The following is a 21751-nucleotide window of genomic DNA, read 5'->3' as shown; positions in this document are numbered from 1 at the left end:
ATTTTTTAAAGATTTATTTATTTGAGAGAGAAAACACTTCTGCAAAGAGAGAGGGAGAGAAAATCTCAAGCAGACTCCATACTGAGTATGGAGCCCGACACGGGGCTCGATCTCACAAGCCTGAGAACACGACCTGAGCTGAAACCAAGAGTTAGACACCTAACTGTGCCACCCTGGAGCTCCCAAAGCACTGCATTTTAAAAACACTTTCTGAACTGAGAATACCTTGGCTAGTTAAGCTTACTGAATGGAGATGAAAAAGAGTGTAGTGATCAAGAGTAGACTCTGCACAGGAATGTCTGGGTACAAGTTGAGGCTGTACAACTTATGACTGTCTGACCAAGGGACAAACTTAGATTCCTCATCTGTAAAATGAGAAGCAGGATCAAAGGGGTTGCACAGTGCCTTCTGGTTATAAAAAACTACACAGAAAGATAATGTAAATAATTTTGAAATGCTGTTTATACAGATATTTAGTCTAGTTTTTTTTAAAGATTTTATTTATTTATTCGTGAGAAACATATAGAAAGAGAGAGGCAGAGATATAGGCAGAGGGAGAAGTAGGCTCCCCTCAGGGAGCCCAATGTGGGACTTGATCCCAGGACTCCAGGATCATGCCCTGGGCCGATGGCAGGTGTCAAACTGCTGAGCCACCCAGGCGCCACCCAGGTGACCCGATATTTAGTTAACATAACAAAAAACCCACAAAACACTTCAGCCCAGCTAAATATTCAAGAGTAACGAATAGGTAATTAAATGTCTTATTATCTTAATGTAAAATTATATAAGCTAAAAATTAAACATTTGAAAAATTATCTAAAAATACAGAAACAAAAGACAGTTCTGGTTAAAAATGGCCGATTGTTGGGGCAACTGGATGGCTCGGTTGGTTGAGCGTCTGACTCTTGATTTTGGCTCAAGTCATTTTCTCAGGTCCTGGGATTGAGCCATGTGTCAGGTTCCATGCTCAATGAGGTGTCTGCATGAGATGCTCTCTCCCTCCCCCCAGTCATACGCTTGCTTACTCGCTCACTCTCAAATAAGTAAATCTCTCAAAAAAATTGGTAGATTGTTCAGAGTAAAGCTATCAATGGTGTTAATCCATAAGGACAAAGAAAACAGAAAACAACATAATTGACTTAGCAAAATGGTGGACGTTATAATTTAAACACCCACAGAAAAAGACCAAAATCAAGTGACTCCCCCAGGGAATTCTCATGAAACTCAATTTCCAGCTACTAGGTTTGATGGAGAATGGGCTAGGCAGAGGACTTAAATGCAGATCTCTCATTTCAGTCTACTGTGTCGGGAAAGTACAACCTCATCTACTGCAGGAAACTCAAGGTTTATTCACTGGAGGAACTGAAGCACAGTTTGCAGATTCAAGAAGTCAGGTAAAATAAAGGTCTGGAATAAGAAGCCCCATGAAACACAAGGGAATATAAATGGAAAATCTTCATTCCTTCTCCAATACCAGCAGCCAGGCAAGAGGCAGGAGAATTCTGCTCTAGAAGACTGAATAATGCTAAAGAATTTCAGATAAAGACATGTAAAAGGGTGTCCCATCTAAAGGTCAGACCACCATCAAATTGCCTTCTAATGAAGCCCAGCAATCACCAAGCTCCATCTACACAAGCTAAAAAAATTTCAACTTCTTTATACCTTATTCTTAAACATGAGCAGCCAATTTAATATCAACAACCATTTAATCAAAGTCTCCAACATGAAAGAGAAAAATCCAAACATAAAAATAAGGGGGAAAGGGGTAAGCAATCCAGAAGAGACAAACCCAACTTCAGGAAGCAAAGGAGGCAGGGAGGGCACCTGGGTGATGGAGTCAGTTAAAGCATCTGACACTTGGTTTTGGCTCAGGTTGTGATCTCAGGATCCTGAGACTGAGCCCCACGCTTAGTGTGGAGTCTGCGTGAGACTCTCTCTCTCAGATATTAAAAAAAAAAAAAAAAAAAAAATTTTTAAAAAGGAAGCAAAAAACAAAAAAATGAATACTATAATATTTGCAAATAGATATTATATAAGAAAAGAAATGAGAGAACACGAAAAATAAAAGCTAAAAGTAGAAGAACCCAGGCCAAAATTAAATGACACTAGGAAAAACAAAGTCTCCCAGAGAATTAGACTAAAAAGAAACAAAAAATGAAAAAGTTTAAACAGTCAGAAAATAATTTCAGAATGTTCAATATCCAACAAATAGGGATTCTAGAAATAGATAATAGGGACAGGGTAGAGAGGACAAAGAAACAGTACAAAAGAAAGATTCTCAAAAGTGAAGGACATGAATGTCTAGATTCAATGAACCCACAAAGGTGCCAAATGAAAGGCACTTTCAGAGACAGAGATACATTGTGAAAATTTGTATCATCAGAAATAGACAAGATCTAAAAGCTTACAAAGAGACCAGAAGTATGTTCTACAGAGAAGATGGGAAATTAGAACAGCACCAAACTTTTCAGTTAATACCTTACACTAAAGGCCAATAGAGCAATGCCTTCAAAATTCTGAGATTTGGGATCCCTGGGTGGCTCAGTGGTTCAGTGCCTGCCTTCGGCCCAGGGCGTGATCCTGGAGTACCGGGATCAAGTCCCACATTGGGCTCCCTGTGTGGAGTCTGCTTCTTCCTCTGCCTGTGTCTCTGCCTCTCTCTGTCTCTCATGAATAAATAAATAAAATCATTAAAAAAAAAATTCTGAGATTAAATAGTCTTAACACAGGATTTTACATCTAGCCAAATTAACAATCAAATGTAAGGAGAGAATACAGTCGTTTTCTAGTATACAAATATATTTAGCCCCTATGTCACAGCTTTCTTAAGCTGTGATAGCTGTATTACACCCAAACAAAAGTGTAAGTTAAGAATGAGAAAAATATGAGAATTTTTTCTAGGAAATACACTGGCAAAGGGAAACCAGGGTTGACATCAGCCCAGAACATCAATCCAACGCTAGGCCTGAAGAGGTTAAGTTTCCAGGAAAAACACAGAACAGATAATATTGTGATGTGTGTGGTAGCCATTAGTGATATTCATCAGATATTTTGTGCTCTTTACCTTCCAAACAAATGGTAATATTGACCTTGCCCAGTTGTCTTGGCTTTAGGCATGCCTTGTGACTTGTTCTGACATTGAAAGATGAGCAGAAATGTTTTTTTTTTTTTAAGATTTTATTTATTTATTCATGAGAGTCAGAGAGAGGGAGAGAGGCAGAGACACAGGCAGAGGGAGAAGCAGGCTGCATGCAGGGAGCCTGACATGGGACTTGATCCCGGGTTTCCAGGATCACGCCCTGGGCTGAAGGCTAAACCGCTGAGCCACCAGGGCTGCCCAGATGAGCAGAAATGTTATTTGGCCGGTGAAAGCTTAAAGGACAGGTACACGATTAAGCCATGTTCCCTCTCTGCTGCTCCAATGTCTGTGAAAGCACATACTGAGATGAAGCATCTGTCATCCTAGATCCCTGCAGAGTTCTACAAAGCAGAGCCCCCTGCTGCACTGCACTAGATGTGTAACTAGCAAACTTTCATTGTATTAAGCTCCAGCAATTCTGAAGTTGTCTGCTACCACAATGTCAATTAGCCTGATTTAGAAATTGGTAGCACAAGCCAGGCCCTGATGAAACAAGAACCCACAAATGGCATTAGCTTAATGGGCAGGTGGTGAGGAGGACACTAATCAGAGAGTGGAAGTGTAGTAATCCTTATGCAGTGAGGGATATCTGGTAAAACTGCTGCTCGCAAGAACCCAAGACATGATAAACTAGCAGCTCTAAAGAAAGAGGTTGGAAAATGGGACTTCAGTGATAGGTGTCAGTATCAGCTACATCTAAGTACTAAAATAATGGAATGAGAACAAGACATGGCTGGTTCTCAAGCAGGAATGGAGTCAGAAACTTAAGGACTTGCGGGGTTAGAAGAACCAATTGCTTCTCAACCCCAAATGATAAAATACCAACCTGAGAAGGCCTTTTAGCAGCAAAGGACAACTGAAACTAAGTCATGCAAGAGGAACAAATAAAAAACATGACCAGCATGTACAGTGCCAAAATTTCTAAGTGGATTTTAAGTATACCCAAAGCAAAGAAAATTAGGTTGTCACCATGAAAATAATTGCCTTCAGCTGAACAAATGGCTCAGGGAAAAGAACTTGAGCGTGCAGCTTCCCACTGAGGTCTGACAGGCTCATGGCCTCAAGAGTAAAATCCGGAAAGGCATGTACGGAAAGAGGAAAGGAGAGAGGGGGAGAAATACAACAAATCAGACTACAACTGAGGGTACGGCTATTGACACAGAGGTCTGACTAGAACCAAATGGGCAAGAAGCCAACAAGAGAGTTGCACTGCCAAGAACTAAAAGAAAGTCTGTGACTGTTCAAAACTTAAAATGACCCCTAAGCACCAAACATCACAGGGAGAAGGCAAGCTGAGTTTAGTCTCCAAGAAGGGTATACATCAAGATGACCCAGGAGAATAACAGAAAAGAAGGAATACCTTGGAGGGCCAAAAGTAGAGCTGTAAAGGACAATGGACTAGCAAGCCCCTTTTAGAGACCCGAGGGACCAGATCACAAAAATCTCTTCACTCTCATAGTAGCCAAGTCCTGGAAACAGCCGCCCATCTAGCTGTCAGAATGACTACAGATTAGGAACTGCTGTCTTGCATCATTCCCTTTTCTGAATGGTAGTGTTTACCCTACAGTTCCACAATTGTATCCTGACTGGGTGAAAGTATGACAGAGAGCATGTGTTTTTAGCCCATAGATCTCTGACTTTAAGAGGAATTATATCTGGACCTGATGTCAAAACACCTAAGCCTCATCTGCTTGATGCTTAAAACACTATCACCGAGATTCTTAACTTTGGGATTGATGCTGTAATTGGAGGGGAATTTCAGCTTTTCTGACATTGAGAGAATGGTGGGTATTTTCTGCCTGCACAAAGGACAGAGAACAAGCTGAATAACTGATAACCAGAGGCAGACTGTGGTAGCTTGCCCTTTTTGTGCATGACGTTAGGGACAGTCAATTGTATCTACATTAGTCAACAGTATGAACGTTGGCTGACACTTTTAGGTACATGCTTTTTTTTTTTTTTTTTGGTACATGCTTTTAAGAGTCAATGCATTATTAATCACATTGCTCTTTCACTGCTACAACAAACTTCTGAAGCACATAGAGAGTCTCCATCAGCCTGGGCCCCTGAGAAACTCTGATGAGCAGATTCCCCTCACTAATCCATGATGAATGTATATGGTGAGTGAGAAAAACTGTTGTGCGAGAACACTGAGATCATGGAAGTGTCTGTTACTATACCATGACTTAGCCTATTTTGACTCATTATATGTTAGACTATTTGAAAAACATAATTGGCATCTAGGAGACTTCCTGAAACTCTTGTAAAATATCAATAAGATAGGGACACCTGGGTGGCTCAGCAGGTGAGTGTCTGCCTTTGGCTCAGGGTGTGATCCCGGTCAGGGATCGAGTCCCACATTGGGCTCCCTGCAATGAGCCTGCTTCTCCCTCTGCCTATGTCTCTGCTTCTGTGTCTCTCATGAATTAATATATAAAACCTTAAAAAAAAAAAAAAGATATTTCTTACCGGATATAATTTAAGAATTATATATATATATATACACTGATTGAATAAACATTTCCAACATTTCCCAAATTTTGTTACCCTACTCTACTCCAGAAAGTCACTTATATTATTTATTATATATAATATATATATCTCCTCCTTGGAGACTAAATATATATACATGTAATATATTTGTACATTATAAAATTAAAAATTAAATTTAAAAAATTAGATAGTCGAGAAATAGTCTTGGTGATTGGAACAGAAAATATCTTCTATGGATCAGTAAAGTATTACCCATGCTTAGTCACAGGGACAAAGACTGAAAGAGATTACTATACACATAAAAATACGATTTGAATATTGAAAACAAAGTAAGTTTTTCCATTTATATGAAAAGTTGCTTTTCAAATAGTTAAAATTTTTTAAAAAATCAACTTAAAGTGTATGTATCATCAGTTGCTCTTTAAATTCAAATATCCAGAAGGGTAGTAAATTTAATCATCTGATTCTTATATGAATACATTATTAATGCCTAAAAACAGAGAACCATAAGCATATCTTGATAGTTGTAACTGGGAATGCTTTTTTTATATTCTCCCAGAGATCAATGTAACATATAATTCAAGAGAAACATTATTTTAGAGAACTCAGAAAATTTCTTTCTTAAAATTTCTTTCAAGATCAGGCAGAAAGAATGAATAACAAAATAAATCTCTTTCAATAAGTATAGGGAACACTCAGCTTTGATTAAGTATGCACTTACCTTTTTTTTTTTTTAAGATTTTATTTATTTATTCATGAGAGACACAGAGACAGAGAGGCAGAGACACAGGCAGAGGGAGAAGCAGGCTCCCTGCAGGGAGCCCTATGTGGGACTCTATCCCGGGACTCCAGGATCACACCCTGGGCTGAAGGTGGTGCTAAACCACTGAGCCACCTGGGCTGCCCTGCACTTACCTTTTGATCCAGAAATGAATATTAAATTTAAATGACACTTCCAAAAGAATGAAATGACACATGCCCAGAACCATTTATAATGGATATATCTATACTTTTGTATACTATCTATACAAAATATTGAAAATTCAAATGTCCATTAATGGGGGACTGGCTGAATAAGCTAGAATAGCCATGGTAAAGCTAACTAAACAGTAAATTACAATGCCACTGTAAAAATGAATGAATAAGATTTCTATACAGTGTAATAAAGAGATCTCCAAGGTAATAATATTACTAAGCAAAAAGAGGAGGGGCAGAAAATTGCATAGGGTATGTTATCTTTTTATCTTTTATCTTACATATAAAGGAGCAATATAAATATACATACATATCTGTTAACACAGCTAATAAAGTATAAGGAAAGGGATGGTACCAGAAGGCAATACAGACTAAATATAGACTTTTTTGAATATACCTTGAATTCTTTTTTCTTTGAAACTATATATATGTTTTACAGAATTATAAAACAAGATTAAGTTTTAAAAAATCCTGTTGAGTACCATTACAGTCTGAACTGAGGTTTCCACTTTTTATTCTCACTAAAAAAAAAAAAAAAAGGGAAAAAACACAGGGCTTCTTGGCAAAACAGCTGATTTCGGGTTAGAACGAAAAATGCATACAGTGAACCTAGAACATTCTGTACTACCAAAAGCAAGGAAGGCTGCTAAAGATCTAGTCAAAAGCCCACAGGGGCAATTGAGGTTTCCGATCCAAATACGGGAAAATTTGAGAATGGAAAAAAAAAAAAAGATGCTAGGAAACTACTCATCCTGAAACTCAGTAAAAGAGTATTTATCCTGTTTTTCCTGTATAAAAGTCTCACATGTAACCAAAGAATTAATATGAGGAAATTCTACATTTTAAAAAAATGCTAGCTATTAAATGCAAAAATAATGGTAGAATTAGAATACAATGATTTCACAAATCTTAATGACATACTAGACCCGTGTGTGATCAATACATGCTAAAAACTATTACATAAAAGACTGATGGAAATTTAAAATGAATGACGCAACACTTGAATCTATAATTAACCTTAACATCACAGAGATATTAAGTGTCTCTTAATGTGCTACAACAGAAAATACATAATAGTACCTATAATGTGTACTTGCCAAAAACTTGAATCTGAATCTGATTAAGTTTCTAGATCTAATAGCTTATAAAACATACAGGGGATTGACAAACATGTTAAAAGGAAACAATGAGACTTTAATCAACAAAATTCAGAATGTAGGAAATCCTACAAGTTAAATAAGCTGGTTCCAAATAGAGAGGGGGGAAAAAAGGCAAGAAATCCATAGATTAAAAGACATGTGGACCTTAGTTGGGTCACAGTTCAAACAAACTGTAAAAAAAATTTATGAGATAACAGAGTGTAATTTGAGCCTTCACAGGATATTTGATAAGAAATTAGATTTTGTTTTAGGTGTAATGATGATTCAAAAAAAAAAAAAAGACAATTCTTATCTTTTAGAGGGATCAGCAAACTACGGCCTATGGGCCACCTATTTTTGTACAGTGCACAAACTAGGAATGGTTTTTACATTTTTAAGTGATTGAGGGAAAAAAAATTAAAAGCTATTTCCTGATATGCAAAAATTATGACACTTAAATTTCACTGTCCATAAACAGAGGTTTATTGAAATACAGACATGCCCATTCATTACCTTATTGTCAGTGGCTTCTTTTGTATACAACAGCAGAGTTAAATAGTTGTATAAATGACCATATGGCCTGCAAAGACTAAAATATTTAGTATCTGGCCCTTTACAGAAAAAGTTTGCAAACCCTATTTTAGAGCTACGTAAGAAAGTATTTACAAATGAAATGGTATTAAAATTATACAGCTGCTTAATGGAACACTTTACTTTCTACATATAAGCACGTCAACCTTTACCAATGACAACAAATCTGCAAATAGAATTTACAGAATGATGATGGTCCAAAAAGGTTTTCACTACCAAGCTATAGCCATAGGTAAAACAAATATAATAAATTGTACGGAATGCAAATATGTGAATTTTCTTTTCAAAAGGATAAAACTTCAAATAGTAAAAACCCAAAGCATTCTACTCACCAGTATTTTTGTGACCTTTTAGTATATAAAGTGGTGCTGGACTTTCCAGTGAGAAAATGCAAATATTGTGGTCATTTCCTCCAGTGGCAATTAGTCCATGAGGGTACATGTCACTTGAAGGTATGATACATACACAAGATACAAAATTGGAGTGGCCACTCATACAGTGCATTTCTGTAAAGCCCCTGTTAGGACTAGAAAGACATGACATAGTAATTAATAAGATATACATTCTCCCCTTACTTAGCATAGGACATGAGTTGTCTAAGTATTTACTTTCTTTTAGTATCTAGGTTGAACTTTACGGTACATACTACTTTAAGAATCTATTGTTTTTAAAGTTAAACATTAAATATTTAATTTTATTAGCTACTATTGAGATTCACATCAGATTTGAAGTTTAATTTGTATTTCATTGGGAAGAGTATGTCAATTAACAGAAAGAATAAGGAAGGAAAGGGAGGGAAACAAGTAGCTTTTTCTCATATTCCATCTTTATTTCTATTTATCTGTGACTGTTACCTTCAGAAATACCTAGTGAAGCGAAATATTCATGCAATTGGATAATAGAATCTACTATTGATAAGCCTTACGACTATTAGGATATTTTCACACTATAAAACATTAACTTAGTACCCATTTAGTACAGTATGTATATCTAAATAGCCCCTCTTGCACAAAGCAAAAGCCTGAAGTTTTCTTCTTTAGGAAAATTGAAAATCTTTGACTAGGAGGACACAAGGCATAGTTGAGCCTTGGGGTATGAGGAGCATGTACATTCACATTCCTTTAGGTAGATCAGTCCAGTGAAATGGTCTAGCCAGATAACCCCACAGTGAAGCTCACAGCCAGCAGCCTCAACTGTGAGCAGAGCCTCCCAGGAGCTTTTTAAGTCCTCCACTCTTTAACAATGAGCACAAAATAAGGATTACCAGGTCTGGGGAAAGCCCTCTCCAGCATGAAATACAGTGATCAAAAAGAATAGGAAGGGGGGGGGATCCCTGGGTGGCGCAGCGGTTTGGCGCCTGCCTTTGGCCCAGGGCGCGATCCTGGAGACCCGGGATCGAATCCCATATCGGGCTCCCGGTGCATGGAGCCTGCTTCTCCCTCTGCCTGTGTCTCTGCCTCTCTCTCTCTCTCTGTGACTATCATAAAATAAAAATAAAATTAAAAAAAAAAAAGAATAGGAAGGGGGAAAAACCTATTTATTTATTTATTTATTTATTTATTTATTTATTTATTTATTTATTTATTTATTTATAAAAGATTTTATTTATTTATCCATGAGAGACAGAGAGAGAGAGAGAGAGAGGCAGAGACAAAGGCTGAGGGAGAAGCAGGCTCCATGCAGGGAGGCCGATGTGGGAATTGATCCCAGATCATGTCCTGGGCCAAAGGCAGACACTCAACTGCTGAGCCACCCAGGCATCCTGGGAAAAACCTATTTAAAGAAAACAGATCACTAAGAAGAAAATAACTTAAAAAGAAAAATCACTATCATTCTTAGAGATAGAAGATATTTCAACCATGGAATATGAGCATAATTTCACAAAAGTCAAGGCAATTTCTGAGAGAACACAGCAGGGAGAGAATGAGAGAGGGAGAGAGAAAATAAATTTAGAAACAAGTTCAAGCTCCTGAAAATAGGACAGAGGAAATCAAGAGAAAGAAACCTAAGAACTGACTTAAGAAAATGTCCCAGAATTTACAGACACGAGTTTTCACATTAAAGGTCCCACTAATGGTCCTTAACTATGCTTGAATATACGCAGCCTGCCAGAGAGAAAAAAATGACAGCTCAAGAATCACAATGGCTTCAGACTTCTCAATTATAACACTAGAGGCTAGAATACAAAGGATCAATGGCTCCTTAATTCTGAAGAAAAATTATTTGGGCATTAGAATGCTACAAACATTTAAATTATTACTCAAGTAGCAAGGCAGAATAAAATCATTCTTAAACTTGCAAGGTCTTAATACATTTATTATCAGTGCACTGTATTTCACAGGAAGCTCCTAGAAGATATGCTCCAATTAGGCATCAAGGAAAAAAACTAGGGAGGCACCTGGGTGGTGAAGTGGTGAAGCGTCTGCTGTCAACTCAGGTCATGATCCCAGGACCCTGGGATCTAGCCCCACAGATTCCCTGAGCCTGCTTCTCCTTCTCCCTCTGCCGGTCACTCTCCCTGCTTGTGTGTGGGCTCCCTGCCTCTCCACTCCCATCATATAAGTAAATAAAATGAAAGAAAGAAAGAAAGAAAGAAAAGAAAGAAAGAAAGAAAGAAAGAAAGAAAGAAGAAAGAAAGAAAGAAAGAAGGAGGGAAAGAAGGAAGGAAGGAAGGAAGGAAGGAAGGAAGGAAGGAAGGAAGGAAGGAAGGAAGAAAGAAGAGAAAGAGGAAGGAAGGAAGGAAGGAAGGAAGGAAGGAAGGAAGGAAGGAAGGAAGAAAGAAAGGAAAGAAAGAAAAAAACTAAGAAAGTAAAAAGATAGAGATAATAGAAATCCAAAACAAAGGCCCCAAAGAAGGAACTGTGGAGAGTACAATGAAGGGAGATCTCAGGATTGGTTGTGCACCAGGAGTAGAGACCAGGGTCAGAAAGTTTTCATTGCCAGGAAGATGAAACTGTAAAATATCCAGTGTGTCTAAAGGTCTTAGAAGAGATTTAGACAACTAGCAAAGAATATGAAGTTGAATTAGAGATAAATACACAGAAAATGAAACAAACGAAAACCCCAAAACAGGGCACTTACTAGCTACAGGGAGATAATAAAATGGTTGAGGAAAAGTTATAGTTTATTCCGCAGCTCTGGTGTAAATAGACTCTGTTCTGTTATAAAATACTGATTTTATCTAAATTAAGTTTAACTATAAGGGTCAGAGTATAGAAAAAATGCATATGTGACGAGGGTTAATGGGGGAAGAGCTAAATTCTAATACTGCATAGAAGGAATAGAAAATGCCTAAAATATTTAAAAAATAAAAAGACACAATAAAGCACTTTATACATACACGTGGAAGTAAAGTAAAAATAAGCAGGTAAAAAAAGATTAAAATTTTATCTCCAAGAAAGGGAAATGGAGGTTACGAAGAGAATGGCTCTAACTTCTTAACAAACTCCAAGGAACTATTTGACTTAAGACCCAAAGTGTTGAGAGTTTACATGAGGGAGAAGTCATTTCAAACTCAGCCTGGTCAGAGAAGATGGGTACACAATCTTAAATTTTTAAAAAATTTTTATGAGAGAGAGAGACAGAGAGGCAGAGACACAGGCAGAGGGAGAAGCAGGCTCCATGCTGGGAGCCTGACGTGGGACTCGATCCCCGGTCTCCAGGATCACACCCTGGGCTGAAGGCAGCGCTAAACCTTTGGGCCACGGGGGCTGCCCACAATCTTAAATTTGAAGTTGCATCTTTCATTTACAGGTCGTTTTCAAAAGGCAACACAATAGTTGGTAACAGACTTGAGAAATCCAGTTTAATTTGAAGTGGGCTTATGGAGGTTTGAAGCAGTCTGAAACAATGGCATATTGACTGGTTCAGTTCCACGTACACCCAAAAAATAACATCGTCATTCTGAGGGGTCTTCAGAAGGCCCAGAGAATTCCTGGATTTTCAATGGTCTTTTGCGAAAGATAGTATCTGGTTTAGAGCATCCCAGAATGAAGGGATGCACTAAAACTAAATTAAATCCCCCCCAACATTCCCAATCTATCTGTACACTAACTACTTTGATCCAGAACTCTATCAACAATGTACATGAGAAAACAATTTTCATTTATTATTTGGCTACAAACATTTACAGCACATTAACTTTATTAATATACCATAAAATAGAAATTGTCAGGACATCAGCCTTGAGGACGCTTTTGATATGGATGTAGAAGAGATTCATGACCATGAGACCCAGTGACTATGAGATACCCTACTCTGAGCATTTGGAAGTGAGAAATAAAACAATCTTATCTCACTAATCACCGGTTATTCACTCCTGTGTGTGTGTGTGGCACAACGCAGGCTCTCAATCAGTGCTAGTTGAATAAATTCATTAATGATTTTGAAAACAAAACTAAGGGGCACCTGGGTGGCTCAGTGAGTTGAGCATCTGCTTTCAGCTCAGGTCCTGGTCCCAGGGTCTTGGGACTGAGCTTTCCATTGGGCCATGTGCTCAGCATAGAGCCAGCCTGTCCTTCTCCCTCTCTATGATCGCTTTCACTCTCTCTCAAATAAATAAATAAAATCTTTTTTTTAATTAATTAATTTATTTATTCAGGAGAGAGACAGAGAGAGGCAGAGACACAGGCAGAGGGAGAAGCAGGCTCCATGCAGGGAGCCTGACGTGGGACTCCATCCCAGGTCTCCAGGATCATGCCCTGGGCTGAAGGCGGCGCTAAACTGCTGAGCCACCTGGGCTGCCCTCAAATAAATAAATAAATAAAATATTTAAAAAACAAAACCAAACCAAAAACAACATGAGTTTAAAATAAAACACACCACTTTTCAAATAGATGATGTCAGCCCTAAATTCCTGAAGCTCCTGATAAATGCAAATGTTCAGTGATCTAAGTTCTTGACAATCTTAGCAGAGTCCTACAAAACCTGTGAAGTTTAATGACAGGTACTCAACTACTACAGCACACATCCTTACCGTAATGTTTATCCTACTGGGTATATGCTTCTACCACACTCAATTTTTTTAAAAAGTTATTTATTTATTTATTCATTCATACATACATACATACATACATACATACATACAGGTACTCAACTACTACAGCACGCATCCTTACCGTAATGTTTATCCTACTGGGTATATGCTTCTACCACACTCAATTTTTTTTAAAAGATATTTATTTATTTATTTATTTATTTATTTATTTATTTATTTATTTATGGGGGGGGGGGCAGAGACAGAGGGCAGAGGGAGAAGCAGGCTCCATGCAGGGAGCCCCGTGTGGGACTCGATCCCAGGACTGTGGGATCACGCCCTGGGCTGAAGGCAGATACTCAACTGCTGAGCCAAGCAGTCAACCCTACTGCCCTAAAATTTAAGGATACAAAGTTAATCAGTAATTACACTCCAAAACACAAAACGTTATGTATTATTAGTGTTACGAAGTTATTTGGAATATCACAGAATCTTAGAGTTAAAAGAGACGTTAGAGAGCATCTCCTCCAATTCAATACAGGAGTTTGCTCTATAATATTTCTAGTCTGTTTATCATCTTGTATTGGCTGTACTACAGCAAAAGCCTCCAAACAGATCTACTTCCACATTTATCCCTTTGCAATCCAATCTCCACCACCAGCTAGCAGAACCTCTCCACAGGTCAATCAAATCACGCTCCTCCCCGTGTGAAACTCACTGAAGGTTTCTGCTTACTCTTTCTCATAGCACTCATATCATGGCATCTGGCTCCGGCCCTCACCTCACAGAGCATTCCCTCCTGCACAAAGGGACTTGCCTCCTTCTTATTCCAGGGTCTCTGTGCTTGATCCTACTACTTTCTACAGAGCTCTTTGAATTCAACACTTCTCATTCCTTGCTCCCATGACCAGGTTCATCTTGGTGTGAGCTTTAAACAAAACAAAACAAAACAAAAAAACCAAACAAACAAAAAAAAAAACCCAAACTGAAACCCTCCTGGGAGGGGCTTCCTTCCTTAACATTCCTCCACTCAATTCTCTACCTATATTCGTTTTCATAGTATACATGCCAATGAACAATTCTATATTTACATTTTTTTTCTGATCCACCTTCCCTCCCAGACTGTAAGAAAGATCCGTTAAAACAGAGAACTTGTCTGTTGTCTTATTCTTCTTTAGAACTGTAAACAAATAGGGGGCACACAACCAATAGTTACCATCTATCTGAATTTATGCACGGTTACCCAAACTCTGAGTGAAAACTATACTAATGGGAGATGTCCTACATAACAAAGCAAATCACCTTAAATTTTCTTTCTGAACCAAAATCCGTCTCCCAGGTTGTAAATTTCTTGTTTACAAGAAAATCCAGTCCAAATCAGGACTGACCCCTTGATCTTGATTTGAACCTGAGCTCAACCTTCCGTTCCTTAATTTCTCTTTTTGTTCAATCTCTGTGACAATCCTTTGAAGGCAATGGGCTTTCTCTCAAGGAAACAGCACATCCCCAAACATCCATAAAATATGTGATAAGTTTCATCCCCGCCATCCAGGCCCACCCCAGGCCCCAGACTAAGAAACTCTGATTTGGACAACGAGGAGAGGAGCCAATGCAACTTTCTGCCATGCAATTTTTGAGAACCCTAGTTCAAAAATTAAACTTGAGGGAAGGCTGACTACAGAGCAAATTCTAGGGAAAGAAAAGGATTTACTTCAATTACACGTCAGATGTCTCACAACGTCTCATTTGGGGGCGGCGGGTGGGGGTGTGTGCTGCACCCGGCATCAGTAGACTTTCAAATCTAAAAGAAACATGGGAAGTCATAGCCCAAAACATAAGAGGTTCGTCCAAGGTCACCTCCTCGATTGTGGTCAAGTTAAGGACAAGAATTTACCCGGAAGCTGTGCTCCTTCCACCTAAGTCTCACAGGTTTCTTACACTGTGCGCGCAGACTTGGGAGGGAGCGCGAACGGGATGGAGCCCGGGCCGGGAAGAGCGCAGGATAACAGCAGGGAAGCGTCCCTCTTTTCCCACCAACAGTAGGAAGCTCGCACCCCGGGCGGGGGTGGGCGGCGGGAGCCCCCGGGCCCGCAGCGCTCACCTGTCTGGGACCCAGAGGCGGGTGGTGCGGTCTCGGGACACGGACACAAAGGCCCCCGGCGGATAGAGGCTGCAAACTAGGCCCCGCACGTCCAGCTCGTGGCCCGGGAGCGAGCAGCTCAGCCGGTACCTGGCGGCGCTGCTCGCCATGGCCCTGGTGCGTCGGGCGCCCGGGGCCCAGGCACCGCGCGAGATCAGTCCGCGGGAGACGCCGGGGGTGCGCCCAAGCGCGGCGGGCGCAGGGCCTGCAGGTGAGGGGCGGCTGCGCACCGGAAGAGCCCGACAGCCGGTGCGGAAGGGCGACGCGGAGGGGGAGCGCCGAGCGGGCCGAGTGACACAGCAACCCTGACAGGCACACCGGAATTCATCATCTGTCTCAGCCCGCCGTGACGCAAAGCGTGTGCGTCCCGGCTGCCGAGGCCGCCGCCGAGGTGAGCCTCACTTCCCTAAAGCGCCGTGGGCCGCCTGCCAAGGCAGAGCTAACGGCCGGACGTTGGGCCCGGTCGCCCCAATCCAGATCCTTTGCGAGCCCCAGTCCCCTCTCTGTGTCCTGCGGGAACTATTTATTGTAGTCCGAGATGCGGGCCGGGACTACAAATCCCACAATGCCACGCGCCAGCGGGACCTGAGCGGCCGGCGCGCCGAATCCGGATGTTTTAAATCCTGATCCGAGTGGCTGCGCGCTCCCTTGTGGTTGCGGGAGGCTGCCTCGGACGCTGCGTCGGGGCAGCCCAGTCCCGATCCCTTCGAACTTACTCTGTGGTCTCCTGAGACTTTCCCAAGCTAAACGTTGTTTTTAAACATAAAAGTATCCAATGCTGGCCCCCTTCCCATGTGTCTGGAGGTACTCGGGGAGAAATCTGCGTAATGTCAGTAGCTTCTCTCCGACGATTCTGTGTACGGAGTGCTTGGACAGAGGTTAGTGGGAAGGAAAGAATCTTTTTTCTTACTACCCTTCTAGGCTATCCGTGGGGGCGCTGCAACAAAAGATAGATTAACAAGAGAAAAACAAATTTATTAACATGTATAATAAATAGAAGAGGTGGCTAGAGTCTGGGCTTATATCTTAACAAAGGAACAGTATTTACGGAAGAAAAGAAGAGGTTCTAAAGTCTTTAGAGCAGCCGATTATGTACAGGCAAACATGGGAACTAATGGCAAATAAAGGCCAGTTGGTAAAGTTTGTTATGTAGCTTCTTTCATGTAGTCTCTAGGCTGACAACGGGTCTATTTTTTTTTTAATTTTTATTTATTTATGATAGTGACAGAGAGAGGGGGGCAGAGACACAGAGACCCATGCACCGGGAGCCCGACGTGGGATTCGATCCCGGGTCTCCAGGATCGCGCCCTGGGCCAAAGGCAGGCGCCAAACCGCTGCGCCACCCAGGGATCCCCTGACAACGGGTCTAAAGTTGTGTCCCGTGACTATTGTCTTTCCTTCGAAAATTTATGTCCTGCTTTTAAGGCAAGTCGGGAAATGGTAGCTTTTCTTGTATCTCCTTCTTTCCAGTTGCATTTAGCTCAAAATAATCCTTATTCCAAAGTGGCATATTTTGGAGCGGTAAATGCCACTCCCATTCACTACAGTGAACAAAAGGATAACAAATGATCGCTGCAAAGATGTTGGGTTCAAACGGGAGTTGGAAATAATGTAAAAAAAAAAAAAAAAAAAAACACGCCAAAAGTAAAATATAGCTGCAATCGCACCTGTAGGAAGACTGGAAGAAAACAAACTGCAAGTTACTTTATTAGAGAGGTGGGATATGAGATGTAGCAGTTCTTAACATCGTGGTTTTTGTTTTTGTTTTTAAAACAACGATACTGACATAGCTATTTTAAACCCATTGTCCGTTTAATTCATCCTTGCTCACGAACTTGGATCAAAAGAATTCTGAAAGGGAGCTTCCAACCAATTGAGGAATAGACGGTCCCGGAAACGCATCTATACTTAACGTCGTGTACGTTTTGCGGTTCTAAAAGGAAGGAAAGCGACCTTTAATAAGTGAAGAGAACGTACAAGCCTTCCTATCACAAATAGCTTTAAACAACGTCTCTTAAAAACGACTGAAAAATAAAAATAAAAACGACAGCACGTGAGGGGACATAGCGCTATAATAAAACTCGCTAGGCGTGAATTCAGGTCGGGCACACAGAGAGGTTGCTGTAGCTAGAAAGCAAACTGAGGTTTTCCAATAAAGTGTTCCTTCCCAGCCAAGACGCTGTTTCCTAATTTTTCCAGAAAAGCACGGACGCGCCCGGACAACAACAAAATTTAGCCCCCCAATCTCGCGAGAGCGGTTTACTCTCGCCTCCCCTGTAGTTGCCAGGGCCGAGGCCGAAGATTGGCCAATCAGGACGACGGCCCTCTCCCCGCCCCGCCCTCGTTGCCGGGATACGCAGTCGCGCGGGGCAGTCAGAGGTTAGGTCGGAGCCCTCGGGAGCTGCGCGAGGGTGAGCGAGGAGTCGCGAGTGAGCCGACCGGTACGAGACAGGCTGGTGGGCTCCGCCGAGGCGCCCGCCTCGGAAACAAGTTGGAGCCCTTCCCCGACCTCGCGACCTCCCTCCTGACGCGACGGAGGAGGTGAGAAATCCCAGCTCTCCTCTGTCCCTCCTGCAGTCCCTCCGGATCCGGGTTTCTCACGTTGGAGAAGCTGATCCGCTCCAAACAAAACAAATCCGATCTTTTCGGCTCTTGGCTGTTCTCCTCAGCCTGTCGCCAGGCTCGGGGAGTCCGACTCCAGTCCCGCAAAGCGTGTGGAGAGACCGCGTCAGGCAGTGCCCTGAGGACACCTGACAAGGCGAGGCCGCAGGAAAGGATTCCAGAGCCTCGGAGAGAAAATTCTCTTTGAGGGATTTTACTCAAAGTAATAGATTTCTCTCTCGTGTTAGCAACTTTCCTTGTTAAAAATGGCTGCCTCGGGGAGCATAGTGGTAGTAATGATTAGAGGTTTCATATGTAGTATCACAAAGGCTTTGCAAGATCTACCTCATTGCCACACTTGGGTCCCACAGATGAGGAAACATCCAGCGGGGATTAGGTGACTTTTTTTTTTTTTTTTAAGATTTTAGTTATTTATTCATGACAGACAGAGAGAGAGAGCAGGCAGGGTGAGAAGCAGGCTCCACGCAGGGAGCCCGACGTGGGACTCGATCCGGGATCTCCAGGATCAGGCCCTGAGCTGAAGGCGGCGCTGAACCGCTGAGCCAGCGGGGCTGCCCTGGATAACTGTTTTGGCAGAACTGAAGTTTGTATCACTCCTCTTTCTGGAGCCAAAGGCGAGGCTGCTTCTCCGTGTGAATAATGGTGGAGACTGTGTGAATGTTTGCGTGATGAATACCCCGCGAGTTCCTGGCCTGTTTTGTTGCTAGTGACCCTTTATATTTTACCCTCTGGGACTGATCTAATGCTAAGCTTTTACCAAGACAGTAAAGCAGTGGCAATCAAGTAGAAATTCTATATATTGTACATTTTTTTAAAGTTGTCAAGGAAGCTAGAGTTAATTAATAGACTTAGATTTTACACTGACAACAGTCATACCTCATCTTCTTGAGCTTCGCATACACTACGGGGTGTTCTGTGTTTGTTTTTTGTTTTTACAAATTGAAGGTTTGTAGCAAACCTGCATGAAGCAAGTCTACTAGCACCATTTTCCCAGCAGCATTCACCCACTTCATGTCAGTCACATTTTGGTAATTCTGGTGATACTTCAAACCGTTGTTTAGGTCAACATAACTGAAACAAAACGTAATGAAACAACACCCTTCTTATGTGCAGTAAATTCTTATAATTTTTATTTCACAAAGTATATTGGTTAGAATCTGCCAAATTTTTTTCACAACCCACTAACAGGTCATGACCCATAATCTGAAAAATGCTGTTCTGAATTATCAGCCAAACTTTAAGTAATGTATTCTGATGGGTAAAGGAGAGGGCTGATAAACTGGAAGAGAATGAGTGAATTAAGGAACTGGTTTAAAGGGAGATGTAGTTAGAATAAAGGTGAGATAGGCATGTGGAGATTAAGGTCGTAGAATGAAGTATTTCATTTGATACTGGGGTGAAACAATTCCAGATGATGACAAGCTCTAGGTCGACACACAGCTATAGATGACTGAAATGGAGTTGAGATGGTAACTGAAATTTGGGTCCGGGAACCGTGACCTAGAATGTTAGGTATTGAATCCAGTATCCCCGTGGAAGTCATCCAGGGCTTCGGTGGGACTGGAATAGAGACACTGAACTAGGTGTCACTAAAAGACTTTAGTGAAGATGGTGTTAGAGATTAGGTGGTCCTTGGATAAGAGCAACCAGGCAAGATCCAAGGCAATAAGGTTGCGTTCCCTGGTTGTCAAAGGAAGAGAGTCTTGTTTTTTTTTTTTTAACATTTGGAAGAATAGTGTTTTGAAAGTGACACTGAGAAGCAAGGGGAGTGTTGTGTACTCCCTTTGCTTTGACTTGTGGATTAAGAAGCTAAAATAGCTTTTACTACTAAAAGTGTTTTGCGGGGAAGCTGAGGTTAAGAGTAAAATGAAGCATTTGATAACTGAGAATATAAGGAAGTGAATCATAGAGCACAGAGAAAAAGTCTAAACGGAAGAAAGGTGCTGGATGAGTCAAAAAAGAAATTTTATTAGAGTATAGGAAGAGCTCAAGACAGATAATTAGAGAGGCTTGCATTTTGGTAAGAAAACAGGGAAATGAAGAAGGCATACTATAATAAATGACTTCATTGACTTCAATGACTCCATTGTAGATATAACATTAATGTCAAATTTGAACAAAATGAAGCAGGTTTGGCCTCATAGTGGTACTTGGAATGGCCATTTGCAAGAAAAGTTATTGTGGTTTAAATGTTTGAAGGAAAGCTATGTAGATCCCCAGTGTCTTACTATAGAAGGCACCAAAGGAGAATTGAACTGTTTCTTGTTTTCCAAATAGTGGTTAAAGCGTACAAACAATGGCCAGTAATCACAAGCCTTCAGCAGCTCGCCCTGTTTCGCGAGGTGGAATTGGGTTACCTGGAAGACCTCCTTCTGGAATACGACCCCCGTCAGGAAATACTCGAGTGGCAACTGGAGTAAGTTTCAAACAGTTCTGTTGAATTCTTATGCATATGTCCTGGTAGAGGTTGGAGAGCCTGCCTATTATAATTCTTCTTTGTTCTTGCTTTATTCTGTCCGGATAGTGTTATATATGACTTTGTATTGTGGGAGGGAATACCTAGAAGTATAAATGTGGAAGGATGTCTGAAAGACATTATTGAGAGAAAATGCCTGCTCATACTGATATTCAAATTTAGTTTAAAGGTACAGTAATTTAAGTGGTATAGTTTATTGGTGGCAGGATCAAATGAAATGGAATAGACAAGAAACAGAATCAGACATATGTAAGAACTTAATGATTAAAGTGACATTTCAAAATAGTGGGAAAAGCATAGAACATTCAGTAGTGCATTCAAATAATGGGTAAACCATTGATTATTAACAATTGACCCCTCCCTCACGCAGAATTCTACATATTTTATTCTTATTTTTATTATTTTTTTTTAAGATTTTATTTATTCGACAGAGCACACAAGCAAGGGGAGTGGCAGAGGGAGAGGGAGAAGCAGGCTCCCCTGCTGAGCAGGGAGCCCAGTGCGGGGCTGGATCCCAGGACCCTGGGACCATGATCTGAGTTGAAGGCAGATGCCTAACTGACTGACTCACCCAGGTGCCCCAATTCTAGATATTTTAGAAACTATTTATTTATTTATTTATTCATTCATTCATTCATTCATTCATTCCCCCTCCCCCGTGCACCCACCGAAACTTTATATTTAAAAAATGAAGCTATAAATGTATTGGAAGAAAATATAGGCAAGTATTTCATATAAACATGGTGTAGACTAGGCCTTTGTAAAACAAACACCAAATACTGAAAAGGAAAGTATCTTTATATTTATATATTTGAATTCTTTTTTTTTTTTTTTTTTTTTTAATTTATTTACTTTATGATAGTCACACACACACAGAGAGAGAGAGAGAGAGAGAGAGAGAGAGAGGCAGAGAGAGAAGCAGGCTCCATGCACCGGGAGCCCGACGTGGGATTCGATCCCGGGTCTCCAGAATCGTGCCCTGGGCCAAAGGCAGGCGCCAAACCGCTGCGCCACCCAGGGATCCCTATATTTGAATTCTTAAAAATTGAAAACACCATTAAAAAAGTTAAAAATGACAAATGGGTAAAAATTATTTGTAACATAGATGAAAAAGCAAACTTATAAGAGCTCTTGCTATACTAAGGCTATGAACCCTATGTTCAATCAAAATTATATGAGATACCATTCTAAAACTATTCTA

General features: G+C 40.7%; 2 protein-coding genes across 3 annotated transcripts in view; one reads left to right on the top strand and one right to left on the bottom strand.

The window, feature by feature from the left end:
• PLAA (phospholipase A2 activating protein) overlaps positions 1-15769 on the bottom strand; it is a 38229-nt gene extending 22460 nt beyond the window's left edge. Inside the window, exons 1-2 of the mRNA XM_055301653.1 lie at positions 15414-15769; positions 8670-8863 (exon numbers count right to left, since the gene is read on the bottom strand). Of these exons, the coding sequence (XP_055157628.1) occupies positions 8670-8863; positions 15414-15562 (343 nt within the window). The 5' untranslated portion in view covers positions 15563-15769. The remainder of the gene's footprint in view (positions 1-8669; positions 8864-15413) is intronic.
• Positions 15770-17830: 2061 nt separating this feature from the next.
• Positions 17831-21751, top strand: part of IFT74 (intraflagellar transport 74) — an 81535-nt gene continuing 77614 nt past the window's right edge. For both annotated transcript variants that reach the window (XR_008661468.1, XM_055302613.1), the window contains exons 1-2: positions 17831-17993; positions 20352-20490. Coding sequence is in view for 1 of the 2 variants with exons in the window: in XM_055302613.1 (XP_055158588.1) it covers positions 20371-20490 (120 nt within the window). In the remaining variant the exon portion in view is untranslated. The remainder of the gene's footprint in view (positions 17994-20351; positions 20491-21751) is intronic.

The sequence above is a fragment of the Nyctereutes procyonoides genome, unplaced genomic scaffold (genome assembly GCF_905146905.1).
Source record: "Nyctereutes procyonoides isolate TBG_1078 unplaced genomic scaffold, NYPRO_anot_genome, whole genome shotgun sequence".
NCBI classification, from domain to species: domain Eukaryota; kingdom Metazoa; phylum Chordata; class Mammalia; order Carnivora; family Canidae; genus Nyctereutes; species Nyctereutes procyonoides.
This window is presented reverse-complemented; position numbering and strand designations above follow the sequence as displayed.